This window comes from Priapulus caudatus, unplaced genomic scaffold (assembly GCF_000485595.1).
Source record: "Priapulus caudatus unplaced genomic scaffold, Priapulus_caudatus-5.0.1 Scaffold150, whole genome shotgun sequence".
In the NCBI taxonomy this organism is placed as follows: Eukaryota; Metazoa; Priapulida; class Priapulimorpha; order Priapulimorphida; family Priapulidae; genus Priapulus; species Priapulus caudatus.
In genome coordinates, this window is record NW_014577211.1 from 226,289 (window position 1) to 244,845 (window position 18,557).

The following is an 18,557-nucleotide window of genomic DNA, read 5'->3' on the forward strand; positions in this document are numbered from 1 at the left end:
CTACTATATATCCCGTGTATGAATTGCTCGTAGTATATATCTCACGCATAAATCACTCGTAGTATATATCCCGTGTATGAATTGCTCGTAGTATATATCTCACGCATAAATCACTCGTAGTATATATCTCGCGTATGAATTGCTCGTAGTATATATCCCGTGTATAAATCACTCGTAGTATATATCTCGCGCATGAATCGCTCGTAGTGTATAACTCGCTCGCGGTCACTCACCCCTGCGAGTTGCATCGTCTGTATGGTTCTGTTCTGACCAGCTTGCACGATGGACATCTTTGGAACCTGTGGGGAATGCAAGACGCAGACAACGTAAACCCACGAGCACACGCATGTACACCGGCTGTCGTCTGCGCGATCAATCAACGCCCCCGAGTAGCAGGAGACAAATGCAGGATGCTCGAAGCAGCGATCAAGAACAAATTTTAAAAATTGTCATCTGGCATGTTCGTTCCAGCGACGGGCGATTTGTCAACGATGCCACGACACCTGGCACAATCAATCTCATAACTGGCTATCTAAGAGGCCACGGGTCGCAACGACGACCGACAAAAATCTCCTAGTAGTAGTTCAGAGTATGTATATATATATATATGTGTATCAAGAGTAGATAATAACACAAGAGTGAGACACCCGATTCCCGCATTTTTAACCGATTTTTTTTCATCCAAATTTGCCACCAATAAAGAAGCAAGTGTATACGTTCCTCAGCTACTCACCTTTGTGGTACTGATATTCGTTTACATATATTTGCTAGCGTATTGCTGTAAATCGTAATCTTGCACGAGCTGAATTCGCACAATTTACCGCTATTGTGTGAGATGTTAAGACAAATTTTGAAGCTATAGTGGCGCCAATATTTAGCAACGGACTGTTTCCAAATCATTCGTACCCCGATAGGGGTTTAATGTACTTGATTACCTGCACATGTGTAATGTGATACTTACTGCAAACTACTACAGAGAATATTGTTATTATTGTATTATTACTTATGTAATATAGTACGTCAATTTCTTGTGTTGCGATCACAATAACTGAGCGCGTCTCGCGGTTCCTCACGAGATCAAAATTAGATTGTCTCTTAACCCTATTGGGGCACGAATGATTTGGAAGTCCGTTGCTAAATATTGGCGCCACTATAGCTTCAAAATTTGTCTTAACACCTCACACAATAGCAATAAATTACGATTTATAGCAATACGCTAGCAAATATATGTAAACGAATATCAGTACCACGAAGGTGAGTGATTAGTGGTCATAATAAGCTGAGGAACGTATACACTTGCTTCTCTATTGGTGGCAAATTTTGATGAGAAAAATCGGTTAAAAATGCGGGAATCAGGTGTCTCACTCTTGTGTTATTATCTACTCTTGATGTGTATGTGTATACATGCATCTAGTATTGTGACCAGAGTTTCACTTACGAGGTTTAACAACGTACAGGCACGCATTTACTCTATACTTTATACAGTTATATTAATTCCTTCACATGCTGCCGCATTTATCTACGGGCTTCACACACACACACACACACACGCACACACACACACACACGCGCACACACACACACACACACACGCACGCACACACGCACACGCACGCACACACGCACACACGCACACACACACCGCCTACATTTAAAACAGGTACACGCCTTCTCACAGAGCCTTCCCCCCGCTCGCTCGCCCACCGCACGCACACGCACCGTCTGTATCTGCGGCTGTTGCACCTGCACCTGCGCCTGCTGCTGCTGCGGCTGCTGCTGCACCTGCTGCACCTGCATGCCCTGCGTCGTCTTGACGAGCGTGACGATCTGCGGCTGCCCGACGCCGCCGCTCGTCTTCTGCACGGTGATGATCTGCTTGCCCCCGAGCTGCTGCCCGGCCACCCCCGCCGCCGTCTTCAGAATGGTCGTGGCCGGCGTCGTCAGCCGCACCTGCTGACCTGCGGGGCGTGGAAGGTCGAAGGTCAGTGACTCGCGTGTGCGCGAGAGAGAGATCTGGACTGCATCCTAACCCTAACCTTGATTATAACCTTAATTGTAATTCTGTCTCTAACATTGATCCTATTCCTAACCTTAATCCTAATCCTATCACTAACAGTAACCGTGCCCCTATCCCTAACCACAACCACAACTGTAATCTTGTCCCTAACTGTAACCTTAACCTTAACCCTAATCTTATCACTAACTCCAACTCTATCCCTAACCATAACCCTATCCCTAATCACAACCCTATCCATAAAACTATCCTTAACCCAACCCTAAGCCAATCCCTAACTCCAAACATTCCCCAAACCCAATCCCTAATCCTACGCAGTGATTAGACACGATCGCATCGAAACGTATCGAGACAATCCGACGGGATAGCGCCGAGATAATCGCGGCGATTCGACCGCGTCACGTTGTGCCGTGGCGTGGGTTCAGGGGTTGGGGGTCAGGGGGGGGTCGGTGACTCACCGGTCTGCAGCTTAAGGCCTTGCGGAGTCATGACGGTGCCCTGAGGCGTGACGACGCGAATGCTCGTCGTCGGCGACGACTGCGTCATCGTGATCTTCTGCGTCTGCGCGGCCGCCGCCGCCAGGGCGGCGATACCTGTCATCGACGTCGTCGCCGTCGCCTAGAGCGACGATTCGTTATTGTTGGACGCTCGCGCAAACAATTGTCATAATTCATTGTTTCAAAATTATTTTTTGATAGCGACGATTGATTGCATGAGACGACAGTAGATGACACAGATGCAATAAATGGCAAAAGATTCGTTAATGATGGTTTAAATATTCTATTCGTTCTCAGACAAAGGGACATATGTATACATGTGTGGACGTATATGTACATATTTACCACATTATGCATTTTATTTGTTATCGAGGGTAAATAACCTCCAAGCAGTTTGATTCGTTTTAACTCATAGATCGTTCACCCTCTATATTGTCCCCCTGTTTTTATATATTGTCTACAATGCTACGTGTGTATATAAGTGGTAGTCAGTCTGCTATACAATGACTGCAAGGCAGTCTACCGCGAGCGTCCAGACATTCGCTTCCGTCTCCCGTAGGTGGCGCCGCGTGAGCACGTACCGTCGTCCCGGCGATGGAGATGGTTCGCATCTGAGCTCCGCTGAGCAGCTGCGCGGTGCTGCCGACGACCTTCAGCTGCTGTCCGCCCCCTGCTCGCAAGATGGTCGTCCCTGCACAACGACGACGCAAACACAACGCGCTCACGTCACGATCGCTCGTCTGCCTCACCAGCCCAACGCACACGCAGCGACGGAATCTCGCGCAGACCGATATTCACGCGGACTGATTCACGTGCCGACCGATATCCACGCGGACTGATTCACGTGCCGACCGATATCCACGCGGACTGATTCACGTGCCGACCGATATTCACGTGGACTGATTCACGTGCCGACCGATATCCACGTGGACTGATTCACGTGCCGACCGATATCCACGTGGACTGATTCACGTGCCGACCGATATCCACGTGGACTGATTCACGTGCCGACCGATATTCACGTGGACTGATTCACGTGCCGACCGATATCCACGTGGACTGATTCACGCGCAGACGGATTTCAGCGCACGCAGTCAGGCGCGCAAAATCGTGCAATTACATTGCCTACAGGGACGCCGCCGGACACCTGTTTCGTCATCCGACATGAAACAGCTGCGCTTATGCTACCTACAGAGGGCGCCAGATACCTCAAGACCGAACCGACGTACGTATGAATACTCTCGCGATTGCGCGACGGACGCGCACACAGAGGGCGCCGTCCGACGCCGAAACCCTCGCGATCGCCAGGGGGCGCCGCGTTACTCACCGGCCGGGTTGTTGCTGATGGAGCTGAGGGCAGCGGCGGGAAGTCGGATCGTCTGCAGCTGCGTGGGCGACTTCACCTGCGGCGGGTGGACGGCCATGACGGGCGTGCGCTCGTACGTCTTCGGTGTGTTGATGGGCACCGGTGTGCCGGCGGGTGCCATCGCCTGCAACGATCACAATTTACATATAAATGTAAGTATGTCATATGTACAGGGTGCGAAATTAACGGGAGTCCGGAGTCAAATACTCGCTGATTTACTGTCGGACTACCTGATTTGACAGCCCACAACCCATGCAGCCACCTACACACAACCCACACAGCATCCTGCCCACAACCCACAACCCACACAGCATCCTGCCCACAACCCACACAGCATCCTGCCCACAACCCACACAGCATCCTGCCCACAACCCACAACCCACACAGCCACTCTCCAACAATTGATACAGCCACCCGCCCACCAGCCCAGCATGCCCGGTCCCCCGCCCGCCCACGCACGCACCTGCTGTGGTGGCATCTCAAACTTCTGCAGCTGCAGGAGGTAGGCCTCCGCCGTCGGCACGCTGCCCCACGACACCTCGAGCGTGTTGGTGCTCGCGCGCACTAGCTGCACACGAGAGGACGCCGGCGGCTTCTCCGTCTCGAGGAACCACAGGTCCTTGCAGCACACCTGCCGCCAACGCAGACGATGAGAGAACAACGTGACAGACGATGACGAGACAATGAAAGCAATCTCTGATGTGACTACGTATATATATGTTATTATGACCATTAATGACATTAAAGTTGGAAACACTCCTAATGGAATATCACCCATCCATCTCCCCTCGTCTACTTTCTCCCACGTGACTACAACCTCCTCTTCCCTTTCTAAACCTACAATTTGGTGCTTTCTCCACGCCATTGTCACCTCGTCTCCTCTACCGTCTTTGCCGTATCCCAATTGTTTGTCTCCACTCCAGCTCCGTTATCTCCATTTCCCCTGTTTCTCAGAATCCGCCACTTCACGTCCTTTATCTCGATCCCACATTGCCCATCCTTCATCTTCTTTACATTTCTGCTACTTTTCTTCTCCACCTATCCCCGATCGTCTCCCTGTCCTCCACCTTCGACCCCCAATCGTCTCCCTGTCCTCCACCTTCTATCCCCGATCTTCTCCATGTCATCCACCTATCCAAGATCTTCTTCCTGTCCTCCACCTAGCCCAGATCTTCCTGTACTCCACCTTCAATCCCTGATCTTCTCCCTTTCCTTCACCTCCAATTTTTGCCTTTCGATTTTTATTCCCTCCTATATTTTCTTACGTTCTCTACAGCCTCTACCTTCTCCCCTCTTCTCTGCTATCATTCCTTCTATACATTCTCTCACTCCTATACATTTTCCCCCTTCTATGCCTTCTCTGCCTCCTAGGTCTTCTCTCCCACTCCACCTTTTTTCTACCCTGTATCTTTTCTCAACCTACCTTGTTACCTTCTTTGACCTCTACTTTCTTCACCTTCTCCCAATTTATCCTTTTTGATAATAATTTAATTATAATACACAAATTGACATATATAACTCATAAATTATAAGATTGAAGAATCCAAGAATATTTATTCATGCATAGATATACTGTAACAAAACCACGAGCAAATCATGGTGGCAAAGGAAAATTAATACCATGTCAATTAAAATGTAATCAAACAAAGAAATTGACACCACCGATGAACTCATTCAATTGAATCTATTATACACCGTACAATAAGCAGTGAAACACTTATCTTTCCTACAGATTATAGTGGATCGAGTGTTGGCCGAGGACCACTATAATAATTGTAATCATAACTACATGTACACAATTTCTCAGATAACATTTTTATTTGTTTCTTGTTGGTATTTCATAGGAAAATTAACATAGATATAAAAAGCAATGTCTGTTGTAAATAAACATTATCATTAAAGCTAAAATTAAGTAACCCACTCAACCATCTATAGAATTTTTTGTAGCATATGGTAGATATGCATGTTAGCTGTATTGGATATCTTGATTGGGTGGGAATTACCTGCAGCAGCTGCACAGCATGCCATACACAAATGGCTGGCTATATTGTACACATCAACTTTTTATCTAAAACCTGCACAATCCACAATGGGAAAGGCTGAACACTGTGCCATAAACGCGTACACACTTCTGTACTCTTGAAATTGCTTCAACTATAAGTCGTTCCTGTGCTAGTTAAAGCTTGATACATGGCCCGATGTAAAGGGAACTTGGTCTTTCCATCACAGATGGCAGCACTGTCATCAGTATTGAGACTAAACATCATGGCACCACCAAATCCTTGGCTCTTTAACCAATTGCACTGCAATAACAAATTTCAATAAAAAATACCAATCAGAAAAAATCAAACATCTGGCAAAATGATGCACTATCTCCATATCATCCGTGATATGGGGGATAATATGAAACCTGGACCAGATAATATGAACAAGACATGTGAGAAATGTTAATATGCCTTTGCCCTCTTAATGTTGCTCTCAGAATGGAAAGGGCATACAATTAATTAATTATTGGTACCAGCAAAAAGTGATAAGGAGTATATATTTTGCCTACCTTTACACCAACGCTACGTTCATTCTCGTAACCAGCCCACTGGTCGCCACGGTAACCATAAGGAACCTCAGCCTGATCATCAAACACTTCTACCATTCCTTCCTTCAGCATTGTACAGATCTGTAATTAGGGTTCAACAGCCTCAGCACAACAGCAGCTGCATTCCACGTTGTTGTTTTTTTCCGATAATAAAAATTCTCATAGAACGGAAAGAAGCAATGGAATATAACACGTACAGATGGCCATATAAGAGTCCCTGGTCCATCACTGAAGTTTCCTCTCTTTCCCGGTCCAATCGCTGGTGCGTAGAACCCATGCCAGACTTCGGTGAGCAGGGTGAATGTATGAGAATACGCCGGGATGCCTACCACTATCTTATCTTTAGGCATTCCAGCCTCGGCCCAATGCGTCACAGACCATGCCTACAAACAATAATCAATGGTTCATTAATCACACTATCCTGCAGAGCGAGATAACCACACCCACTCAGTCAAGCTAAACTTGCTATAACATATGGACCAATTACTTACTGTGTTCTCAGTGCCAAAGTACAAGATTTCTGCTTTCCTCCGAAAGAGGGGGCTTTGGTGATTGGTGACGATGTCGTGAGGAAATCCCCAGGAGTGGTAGTCGTAACACATGACATTCACAAAATCAACGTACCTTGAAGTCAGAAAGCACACTTTAGCATAATATAACACATTGCTGGACTATTGTTGGCACACAGCCAATATGTTATTTCCCAAAAAACCCTTACGTGTATCACTACCCCGCTGGCCGACATAAACAATGGCGCGCGCAAGGCAGCCATATTGTTTTTTTCAAATAACATGAATAAACGCCGATTTTATCAACCTTGTCTAACGCATGCACGCGGAAAACATATACCCACCACACACATTAGTGTTTAAGCCAGAAATCACGCATAATATTATTGATCAAATTTCTTAGAAACGTAGGAAGATAGCACAAATCGTTTATATGGCGGCACATTGGGGGCTGCCATTTTGGATTAATGACTTCGTAGAATAGATTGCTACGAAAGACGGTTAGAGATAAATTAATTTTTAGTGTATTGACAAACGACATATCATAATGGTAATGGCTGATTTCACCGTAAATTTTGTTTCTAGAGATAATATACCGAAAACAAGGAACGATAACAACAAACACAACAACACGCCATCTTGGAAAATCGTTGGGGCAGGGCTTATCGAACTTATACTTACTTGAATTATAGACGTGAAGCTCATCAACGATTCCTTCATTGCCCCCACCGAAGACCACCATTAGATCTTTGATCGCAACTGCCCGATGGCCATGGCGAGGCCGTGGGCATGGTCCAGTTGTGTTTGTTAGTCTCTTCCACTTCAAGATGGGTGCCGCCATCTTGCTCTGTATCCCAGAAAGCGTCAGGAAGGAGAAAAGGTCCCGTATGTCTATTCAAAATGTTATCCAATAGATATGCAGACATCTATCATGTGACAATTTTAGCTGTTCTATCGTTCTCAGTAGACGTTGACGATGATCTCTAATAGATTCTTCATTTGATAGTTTAATTCATAATAGTAGTGGGAATAGATGGAAGAAAATAGAAAGATTATATTTGAAAGTGGTGGGAGAAAATTAAATCACCGTATTGAAGGCGGCTCATCGCACTCCACAATGTCTCATCCGTTTTCTACTCTGTTCCATGATCCATCTGGCTAACGCTCCATTAGGTGTTCCCAACTTTGATATCATTAATGATTAATGATTGATAACCCTAACCCTAACCTAAATGACATTAAACCACAAACTAATATATGACCATGACCATATATATATATATATATATATATATGTTATTATGACCATTAATGACATTAAAGTTGGAAACACTCCTAATGGAATATCACTTATCCATCTCCCCTCGTCTACTTTCTCCCACGTGACTACAACCTCCTCTTCCCTTTCTAAACCTTCAATTTGGTGCTTTCTCCACGCCATTGTCTCCTCGTCTCCTCTACCGTCTTTGCCGTATCCCAATTGTTTGTCTCCACTCCAGCTCCGTTATCTCCATTTCCCCTGTTTCTCAGAATCCGCCACTTCACGTCCTTTATCTCGATCCCACATTGCCCATCCTTCATCTTCTTTACATTTCTGCTACTTTTCTTCTCCACCTATCCCCGAAATTCTCCCTGTCCTCCACCTTCTATCCCCGATCGTCTCCCTGTCCTCCACCTTCGACCCCCAATCGTCTCCCTGTCCTCCACCTTCTATCCCCGATCTTCTCCATGTCATCCACCTATCCAAGATCTTCTTCCTGTCCTCCACCTAGCCCAGATCTTCCTGTACTCCACCTTCAATCCCTGATCTTCTCCCTTTCCTTCACCTCCAATTTTTGCCTTTCGATTTTTATTCCCTCCTATATTTTCTTACGTTCTCTACAGCCTCTACCTTCTCCCCTCTTCTCTGCTATCATTCCTTCTATACATTCTCCCACTCCTATACATTTCCCCCCTTCTATGCCTTCTCTGCCTCCTAGGTCTTCTCTCCCACTCCACCTTTTTTCCACCCTGTATCTTTTCTCAACCTACCTTGTTACCTTCTTTGACCTCTACTTTCTTCACCTTCTCCCAATTTATCCTTTTTGATAATAATTTAATTATAATACACAAATTGACATATATAACTCATAAATTATAAGATTGGAGAATCCAAGAATCTTTATTCATGCATAGATATACTGAAACAAAACCACGGGCAAATCATGGTGGCAAAGGAAAATTAATACCATGTCAATTAAAATGTAATCAAACAAAGAAATTGACACCACCGATGAACTCATTCAATTGAATCTATTATACGCCGTACAATAAGCAGTGAAACACTTATCTTTCCTACAGATTATAGTGGATCGAGTGTTGGCCGAAGACCACTATAATAATTGTAATCATAACTACATGTACACAATTTCTCAGATAACATTTTTATTTGTTTCTTGTTGGTATTTCATAGGAAAATTAACATAGATATAAAAAGTAATGTCTGTTGTAAATAAACATTATCATTAAAGCTAAAATTAAGTAACCCACTCAACCATCTATAGAATTTTTTGTAGCATATGGTAGATATGCATGTTAGCTGTATTGGATATCTTGATTGGGTGGGAATTACCTGCAGCAGCTGCACAGCATGCCATACACAAATGGCTGGCTATATTGTACACATCAACTTTTTATCTAAAACCTGCACAATCCACAATGGGAAGGGCTGAACACTGTGCCATAAACGCGTACACACTTCTGTACTCTTGAAATTATATATTAAGAGTGAAGCGCTTTGCTCTTATAGTGAGTTACAGGGTTCTCCAAGCTTTTTCATTATAGCATGGCGGGTGCTGCGCCTTTACAGTCCTGGTTGCAAATTGCCGAAGGCGGTTTGCGTGCTAGGGAGGTCCGGGGGGCTATGATATTTAGCATGGCGGCTATGATATTTAGAGTGGCGGGTGCATTTTAGGATGGAGGGGCTCTTGGAGAAGTGCTCTTGGAGAACCCTGAGTTATACTCTTCTTGAAACTTGAGCCTCCAAGGGCCTGTGCACACACACACACCTCTCTCACACACGCATGCACATGCACACACACACACACACTCGGCAATCAGCAGAGCGTCCCGTTGCGCAATCATGCGTGTACGTGTCGCAAGATCACTGTGTGAGATGGATGTCCGGACGCGTAGCCTAGCGGCTCCTCGTCCTGAACCGGTCGCATAGCCACGGACAACTAGTTATTATTCTCCACATGGTACTGAGGTAGTGCAGCACACATGCAGGCACTTGGAACGTCTCAATAAAAAATATAAAATAGGTAAATAAACACAAAATGTATTTACTACCAAAGTCTTATGTTTCTCTACTCTATTTTGCCTATTATTTCTGATAATTACCTGTAAATGCCGGTCAAATGTTCATCTGCAACACGCACGCACGTCATGTGCACAAACAAGAACTCTTCTTCTTGTTCTCAACATTGACAACAATAAGAAGAGAACGCTCAATTCTTGTTGTTTGTGCACAGGGCGTGCGTGTCGTGTACTTGTGTGTTGCAGGTGAGCATTTGACCGACATTTACAGGTAATTATCGACAATAATAGGCAAAATAGAGTAGAGAAACAGTAAGACTTTAGTAGTAAATACATTTCGTGTTTATTCACCATTATTTCTTTTTTTAGCCGTTTCAAGTGCCTGTGTCTAGTACAGGATGCACACATGACTATGTGACAGTATGTCTATAGTGTGACACCGACGCATACCTTTATTATGAACGAAGTCATCTGTATTTTTTGTTTCTTCGGCATATATCTCGCCCAGAACCTGTAGTCTCTTGTTAATAATGTCATTAACGGATAAACTTCCCTCGACTTGTTGATCATGTCTGGCGACAAAAACTGTCACCAGCACAACGAATACAAACCCGTAAAATCTCATCGTACTTATGAACTTGCTCACTTCTAACGCCCTCATCATGGAAATTGGAATGAGCGAAAACATCATCATAAACCTTTTAGGTAAATATGCAAGAACATGATTATGATACTATAACTAAGTATAACGTTATAAACATATTATTCTCATCGTCACAGCTTATGGTCATAGTAAACATCTTTGGTAAACATTATCGTGGACCTTGCACCACAAGTGTCGACCTCTATCGTCTAATAAAATATACTGATTCACTACCGGTTCATCACCTGGGTGATGAACCGGCAGTGATTTGTTCCTAGTGCAGTAGTGGCCACCAAAATAGACTTGAGAGCAATGTATTCTGCTCCTTGGAGCACATGAGAGGACACACAGATCCCCGGCTTAGTTCTTATAGCTATACAACTAACCTATCGCCAGGAGCTATTCGCATTCTACAACTATACACGTATTAGATATAATTACTCATACCGTTGTGACGGTGTGGTTTTGCTGCTCTCAAACTGCTAATCTAATCCATCGTTGCCGTGGCGTTCACATGCACTTGGAGCGTTATAATAAAATATAATGCTAAATAAATACGAAATCTATTTACTACCAAAGTCTTAATGTTTCTCTACTCTCTCACCTATTATTGCCGACAATTTCCTGTAAATGCCGTCCAAATGCTCATCTGCAAACACACGCTGGCCGCCGCACGCTAGCTGCTGCACACGTCATGACGTTCATTAGCCCGACCAGGCTGTGCGATGGATTGTCTATTGTAACCCTAGCAATACCGTTTCTTGGAGCTAGACGTTCATGAGTCATAGTCATAGGGTCTACCGGTATGTCGGCCCCCAGGCTACTGCCGGAACGTACCCTGGTAACTATTTGATAGGGTTAGGGAGTAGGCGTAGGTGACTCCCTAGACTCGGTAGTGGAGTAGGTGAGGTACGGTCCGGCATATTATAAATAGTACCAGGGTACGTTCCGGAATACCGGACCGTACCCAGGGTACGTTCCGGCAGTACCCTGGGGGACATAGACCCTCTCCGCCACACTGACACATAAATATATGGCTGGTATTATTTCTCCGGCAGCCGGAGAAGCAGCGGTGAAAACCATCGTTGGAGAATTAAGAACAAATTTTCTTGTTAGATCTCCGGCGCGGGATCGAGAGAAACAAGTGTAGGTTTTCAGCACTGCATGCTTCTCCGGCTTAGTGCTGAAAATCATAGTTAAATTCTCCGGCAGACCGAAGTGTCCCGCCGCCGCTGTATTAGGCGGGAAGACGGCCACGTGGTCTACCCAGCGCACCTGGCGGAGAGAACTTGTACACTGTGAGCAGTTTGCCACATGGTAGCATCAGGAGTGTATCAATATTGATACACTCCTGGTAGCATGGCACTACAGCATTAGGCATTTGTTAGGCAGGAATTTTTGGCGCGATGGTGGACGGCCACGTGGCAGAGTTGACACGTGGTTAGCTCCGATAGGGCCTGTAGGCCTCAGTAGAGCAGTCTTGATGGCAGCCGGGGGTGTGGCAATTTGATGGATGCCGGAGAAATAATGAAATGGGCGCTTAATTGTTTATCCGGCATGGAGTTTGGCGGCATATTCTGCTTTTTGCCGGAGAAGCTAGTTTGATTTCTTGGCTTAGTTGTCCGGCTTGCCGGGGAAATAATCACTTCCTAAATATATAGTTATATATTTATGTGTCAGTGTGCAGCAGCTAGCGTGCGGTGTACTTGTGTGTTGCAGATGAGCATTTGACCGGCATTTATAGGTGATTATCTAGGCGAAATAGAGTAGAGAAACATTAAGACTTTGGTAGTAAATACATTTTGTGTTTATTTACTTTTTTTGTTTTTATTGAGACGTTCCACATGCCTGTGGTGGCGTTAGGTACACCTCTGATCATAAATAATGCCGCAAAAGAAAACACCCAATAAATTGCCGAATAAGCCTGTTGGAACTGCCGTTGGAAGCAAGGGAAAATCAGGAATAAAGAATAAACCCGTACCTCAAAAAGGCATGACCATAATCATAATCATAATGAAAAAACAGCTAACACAATAGAACAATCCGTGTCACTATGACAGCAGACGACGCTCATCCTGCCGATCAGCGAACTGCCGTCGCTGCGCAGCGTCCGATCGCCAGCAGGGGGCGCAGCGATCGCCGCCAACCCGGGGTCGGTGGCAGCCCGCGCTCGTACCTGGTTGTTCCAGGCCTTGCGGTAGCCGTCGCGGCCGCTCCAGATGTAGAGGCGGGTGTTGATGGCGACGGAGCAGTGGCCGGCGCGCGCTCGCGGCACCGCGTCCTCAAACACCTCCATCGCTAGCGGCTCCCACGTCGTCGTGTCTGCAACGACGACGACGGCACGCGCGGGTTAGTCTCTCCCCACGGAGGCACCCTCTCAGTCAGGTTACCGTTGCTGTTACCTCGTACCCATAACCTCTCTTAGTCAACGTACGTTTCCTGAGCAGAACCTGACGGGTCTAACGATCTCTGTTTCGACGATCGACGCAACGTCAAGGACAAAGGCCGCCAAAAAGGCGACAATCGACGCTCAGTCGACAGACTAATGGTTACGCAACAACGGTTAAAATATGCACACGCGGATTTGCACACACATGCAGAGAAGTGCTACCGACCGCGCCCGCGGTGCGCACGGGTCGGCGGCGCCACCTGGCGGTACGATACCTATGTTGAGGGAAGCGAGCGTGTTGGTGCACTTCCACTCCTTCTCGTGGGTCGCGACCTTGACGTCGTCCATGACGAGGGGCACCCAGCCGCCGAACACGAACATGCTGCAACGAGAGCAGAGGGGCACCGTCAGGGATGACGACGCGCGGGTGGGAAGGGGGCATGTCAGTATGTCAAGTTGCAAACACATGTCGACAAGAAGTAAAAATTCATTATGGCAGAGGGGAAAGAAAGAGATAGAGAGGGGAAGGGAGAGAGTGAAGGAGGAGAGAGTGAAGGAGGAGAGAGAGAGGGAGAAATGGAAACAGAGAGAGAGAAAGAGAGAGAGAGAGAAAAAAAGAGAAAGAGATAGAAAGAAAGAAGAGAGAGAAAGAAAGAAAAAGAGAGAGAGAGAGAGAAGGAAAAAGAGAGAGAGAAAGAAGGAAAGAGAGGAGCCCGCTGTGTGACATGAACGCCTTCACGCAGACGTGCGCCGACTCGGCGAGATTGCGAAGGTCGTGGCGAGATTGCGAAGGTCGTGGCTCGCGTACAGCATGATCACCAGCAGACGATAAACTTACCGCGACCCGATGAGCTCGGCAGAGTGCAGGCTGCGCGGCAGCGGCGGTATTCCACTCACCATCGGCTTTGTCCACGTCATCGAATCTGCAAGATGTCGACGCACAAAACCTCTTCATAACTGCATACATTTTGCTGGCAGTGTTTCCGCACAGATCGACGCTGGGCACAGTGCGACCTCACTCGCACCCATGACCTCGCGCCACGTGACTCGCCAACTACAGCCCGAGCAACGAAACAACGTCAAACGAACGAGCGCGTTACATAGCCATTAAATACATTATATAACTAGAGCACTCGGAGAGCACAGACCTCCGCCAAGGCAGCTCAATTCTCTCACTGTGAAAATAGTGCATTATGCATGGCCAAACACAAATTTCTGTATGCACGTATCCATGCAATCACACATATATTCACAAAAGCTTAACATTTACCACTATGTAGATAATTATGTAAACACTTGTTGAACATCGCGTATGACGATTATATTGTAAATACGTCACCAATTACTACAAGAATTTGCTGTACCTTTCTCGCTGTGAATCTTCAGATACAGTATCAGAAAGCAAACCGACTGACACCATCAAATTTACATCTGGGTGTTGCAACTTGAGTGATGCAAATTTTTTCAGCCCTAAAACAGAAGTGGTTGAAAATAGTATATTAATGTTATTTGGTACTGTCTGTGTCATTAAAAGTTACCCCTACATGTTACTTGCTGAGCATACAACATGGTTTTACTGGTGGAATGTTAGTGCATTAGATCAGAATTGAAAATGGAAAACGTGTGAAGAGATGAAATATACTATATTCACATTGTTGCAATCTACACAGACTTACTTTTGACTTGTGCATCGGAGGTTGGCACCAGGGTGGAGTTCACTTCTGCCACAAATGCAAATATGATGTGTGTACAAAGCTCTGGGATGAGAGTCGTAGGGTCAAATCCAGCATCATCAACAAAGTAAGAGACGCGACGCAGAGCGGTTTTATTGGCTGGCCTTTTGGCAGCATCATGTTTGTAATACTCAGTTTTTGGTAGGACACCTGCAAAACAATTTCTATTCATGAGTCTGGGTTTCTTGTTATGTAATAACACAATATAATTGCAGCACAGGTGTACGTGTGTCTGACCTGATTCATCATCCAGTGAACATTGGCTGGACTCAGTAACATCACTAGCAGGTCTACTCGCAAGTTGCAGTGGTTACAAATAGAATAAATTATGAACATACACATACAATATTTTGGACATATATTATACACGTGTACGGTGTACACAAAATATAGGTGTATATATTTTCATCATACAATACACATGTTATATGTTACATTACACATAGCTCTAGTAACTATAGCCCGTGTACAGTTGCCGCTGGGCTATAAGACCAGCAATTAGGGATGCGCGGGACCAACTTACTCCAGCAAGTCAGCGGGAACTATGTATTTCCGCACGTGGAGGGATGGGCGGGTTGTGTTGGTTGTGGACAAAAACATTGTTGTTGTCAAGTAACAAATTAATAATAGTAATTTGTTCATCTTTCATGAGACAAAACTAATATTACAATCTTTTTTGATCGCTTAATTTGTTACTTGACAACAACAATGTTTTTGTTCACAGCCAACCCAACCAGCCCACCCCTCCACGTGCAGAAATACATAGTTCCCGCTGACTGGCGCTGCTGCAGTGCCGCCAAAAATGCCCGTTTAAAGTTTGCAAATTGAATGTTCGTTCACAAGAAATACCACAAGTATACCATTGCAACGATAGTCAGAGGTTAAATTTTAGTAGCTGATATAACTTAAGACATATTGTGGGCTACGCAGTAAACTATCCAGATCCAGATCCATATTCACTTTGGATAAGAGGCATTACAGGGAAATAATTTCCCCGGTATCGCATCGGCAATTAGCGATGTATTTTCAGCCATTTGCTACGCATATTTTTTAATGAATCGCAAGTTGTGCGATGCACCCCTGCGAGATGTAAACGGAAAACATACATGTTTACAATTTACTTTTATTCTCGGGCTGCTTTGCCCGTCAATGAAATGCCACGTTAACGCCGATTTTATTGATTTGTTAACACCAAGGCCAACGTGACTTTTAAAATCAATCCTGCACTCCCCCCCCCCCCCGTACATCAATCAAAATGCCGCCCCAGGCACGTATACACAGCCACGCTTGTGCTGGCGCTGCCGCGCTCGCGTCCTCGCGGGCGCTGCTTTCTTCGTCCGACCTTCGATTAATATAAAGTGAGGATGTCGTGGTCGAGGAGTCGGATAGCGCTCCTTCACAAATCCTAAGAACATGTATTTCATCAATGTTTGGATAATATAATACGTAAGGAACCAACATTTGATTAAAGTGTCTTAGACAATTATTTTTACTCGCCAACTGGAGGAGTCAGCTTAGCTTTCACTCGCCAGGCCCGATATTATTTTCAATCGACATTGCGGCGAGCGGCGAGTGCCAAGCTTGCACGCTGTTTAAACGCTGCCGCGGGCAGTGTGCAGAATCGCCTAGTGTGTCCTAGGCCTTAAGCTAGCTGTGCTGTCACAGGGCCGACACGATAACACGCCAAGCATGCACTGCCGGTGTAATTTGCACCTGTGATTGTCTGAAAAATAATGCTATACAAATTATTTATCCAATTGCTGTGCCAAAATTTATTTTGCGTATAGTAAATTTGCTATGCACAAATTTTTGGTCTGAGAAATTGTTCCCGCTGCATTAATTGACCTACCACAGATGTTTTATAGTCGCGAATAAGCGTGACTAAGTTGGTCCCGCGCATCCCTAATGGCTGGTTCTATAGCCCAGCAGCAACTGTCCGCGGGGCTATAGTTACTAGAGCTACTTAACACATAGCATACTCATGATACTACTAGAGGGGGTATTACTACTTGGGGTAATAGTAATTCACTAATTGTTGTAACTTGTAAGTTGTACGCATTATCGCGCGATGTTTATGCCATCGTTGTAGACTTGGCTCTGTCTTAGTATCTAGTACCACAGGCACTTGAAGCGTTTCAATAAAATATAATGCTAACTAAATACGAAATCTATGTACTTAGTAACTACCAACTTCTTAATGTTTCTTATACTCTCTTTCACCTATTATGCCGACAGTTTCCTGTAAATTCCGTCCAAATCCTACGTGCAATGCTACCAAAATCCTACGCTGCCAGCCGCCATTGCTTTCGCGGCTCCACTGTTGCACGCTTACTAGTGTTGTCAATCGGTTGTAATTTCGTAATCGATCATCGGTTGGACCCAAGTAACCGATGATCGGTTACAATCGGTTACTCGGTGGTGTTGAATGCCTGCGTGTGCATGTACGTGTGTGTTAACTGTGCATGTTATGTACTTGTTAGCCCTGTTTATGTGTTTGTTTACACTGTTTACGTACTGTGTGTATAATACATGTATGTTAATAAAGGATAACTTGTATACAAGCGATGATATCTCTGATTTCATCACTTTTCCAAGTTTTCTTGGTTCAAGTTTTACATTATTTCAAATTTATTTATTTTTATTATTTTTGATGAAATTGATTTAATTGGATTTTGATTACACCAAACGCTTGTTCGACCACTGTTCAACGCGTGATCACGTATAAGATAATCGAGACATCACTAACGCTTGCTACATCAATATATAATTTTATATACATATAGTAGTATATACACACAATATAATATTAGTTATACAACTAATATATATAATATATATATAACTATATATATTTAGTGTAAGCGTGCAACAGTAGGGAGCCGCGAAAAGGCAAATGGGCGGCTGCAGCGAGGATTTGGTAACGTTGCACGTAAGATTCTGGACAGAATTTACAAAGAAACTGTCGGCAATAATAGTGAAAGAGAGTAAGAAACCTTAAGAAGTTTGGGTAGTTATATAGATTTCGTATTTAGTTAGCATTATATTTTATTGAAATGCTTCCAAGTGCCTGTGGTCATACGTAGATGCTTTTCTTCCTGCCGAATATCCAGATTTGTTTTGTTTAAAAAATGTTTTTGCAATAGTGGTACAGTATGCCTTTCAATCATCATGGCCTATAAAACAATGATTACACTACTAGTACTACTACTAGGTGTATGCTGGTGTAAAGTGTAGGCCTGTGTAGCATTTTGACCTTGTGATCTTGATTCATAATAGTTACGCAGTGGGCTTGCGTCCGGAACCGGTCCGCGCTAGCGCTCCAGGCTAAGCATCCGGACTCGCACCTTCACACAGTGATCGCTGATCGCGCGAGCTCGTCGTCATGCATGTTGCGCAACGAGACAATCTCGTCTCTCTCTCCTCATCTCGTGCTCTTCTTCTCTCCTCTCCTCTCTCTCTCTCTCTCTCATCTCCTCTCTCTCTTTCCTTTCTCTCTCTCTCATCTCTCTCTCTTTT

General features: G+C 45.0%; 1 protein-coding gene across 1 annotated transcript in view; it reads right to left on the bottom strand.

Annotated features, from left to right (window-relative positions):
* The window catches only part of LOC106806249 (host cell factor 1-like), a 17,506-nt gene extending 3,261 nt beyond the window's left edge, over window positions 1–14,245 (bottom strand). The window contains exons 1-9 of the mRNA XM_014808124.1: window positions 14,147–14,245; window positions 13,584–13,690; window positions 13,096–13,241; window positions 4,341–4,508; window positions 3,839–4,001; window positions 3,093–3,202; window positions 2,473–2,632; window positions 1,720–1,958; window positions 173–299 (exon numbers count right to left, since the gene is read on the bottom strand). Of these exons, the coding sequence (XP_014663610.1) occupies window positions 173–299; window positions 1,720–1,958; window positions 2,473–2,632; window positions 3,093–3,202; window positions 3,839–4,001; window positions 4,341–4,508; window positions 13,096–13,241; window positions 13,584–13,690; window positions 14,147–14,226 (1,300 nt within the window). The 5' untranslated portion in view covers window positions 14,227–14,245. The remainder of the gene's footprint in view (window positions 1–172; window positions 300–1,719; window positions 1,959–2,472; window positions 2,633–3,092; window positions 3,203–3,838; window positions 4,002–4,340; window positions 4,509–13,095; window positions 13,242–13,583; window positions 13,691–14,146) is intronic.
* Window positions 14,246–18,557: the final 4,312 nt, after the last annotated feature.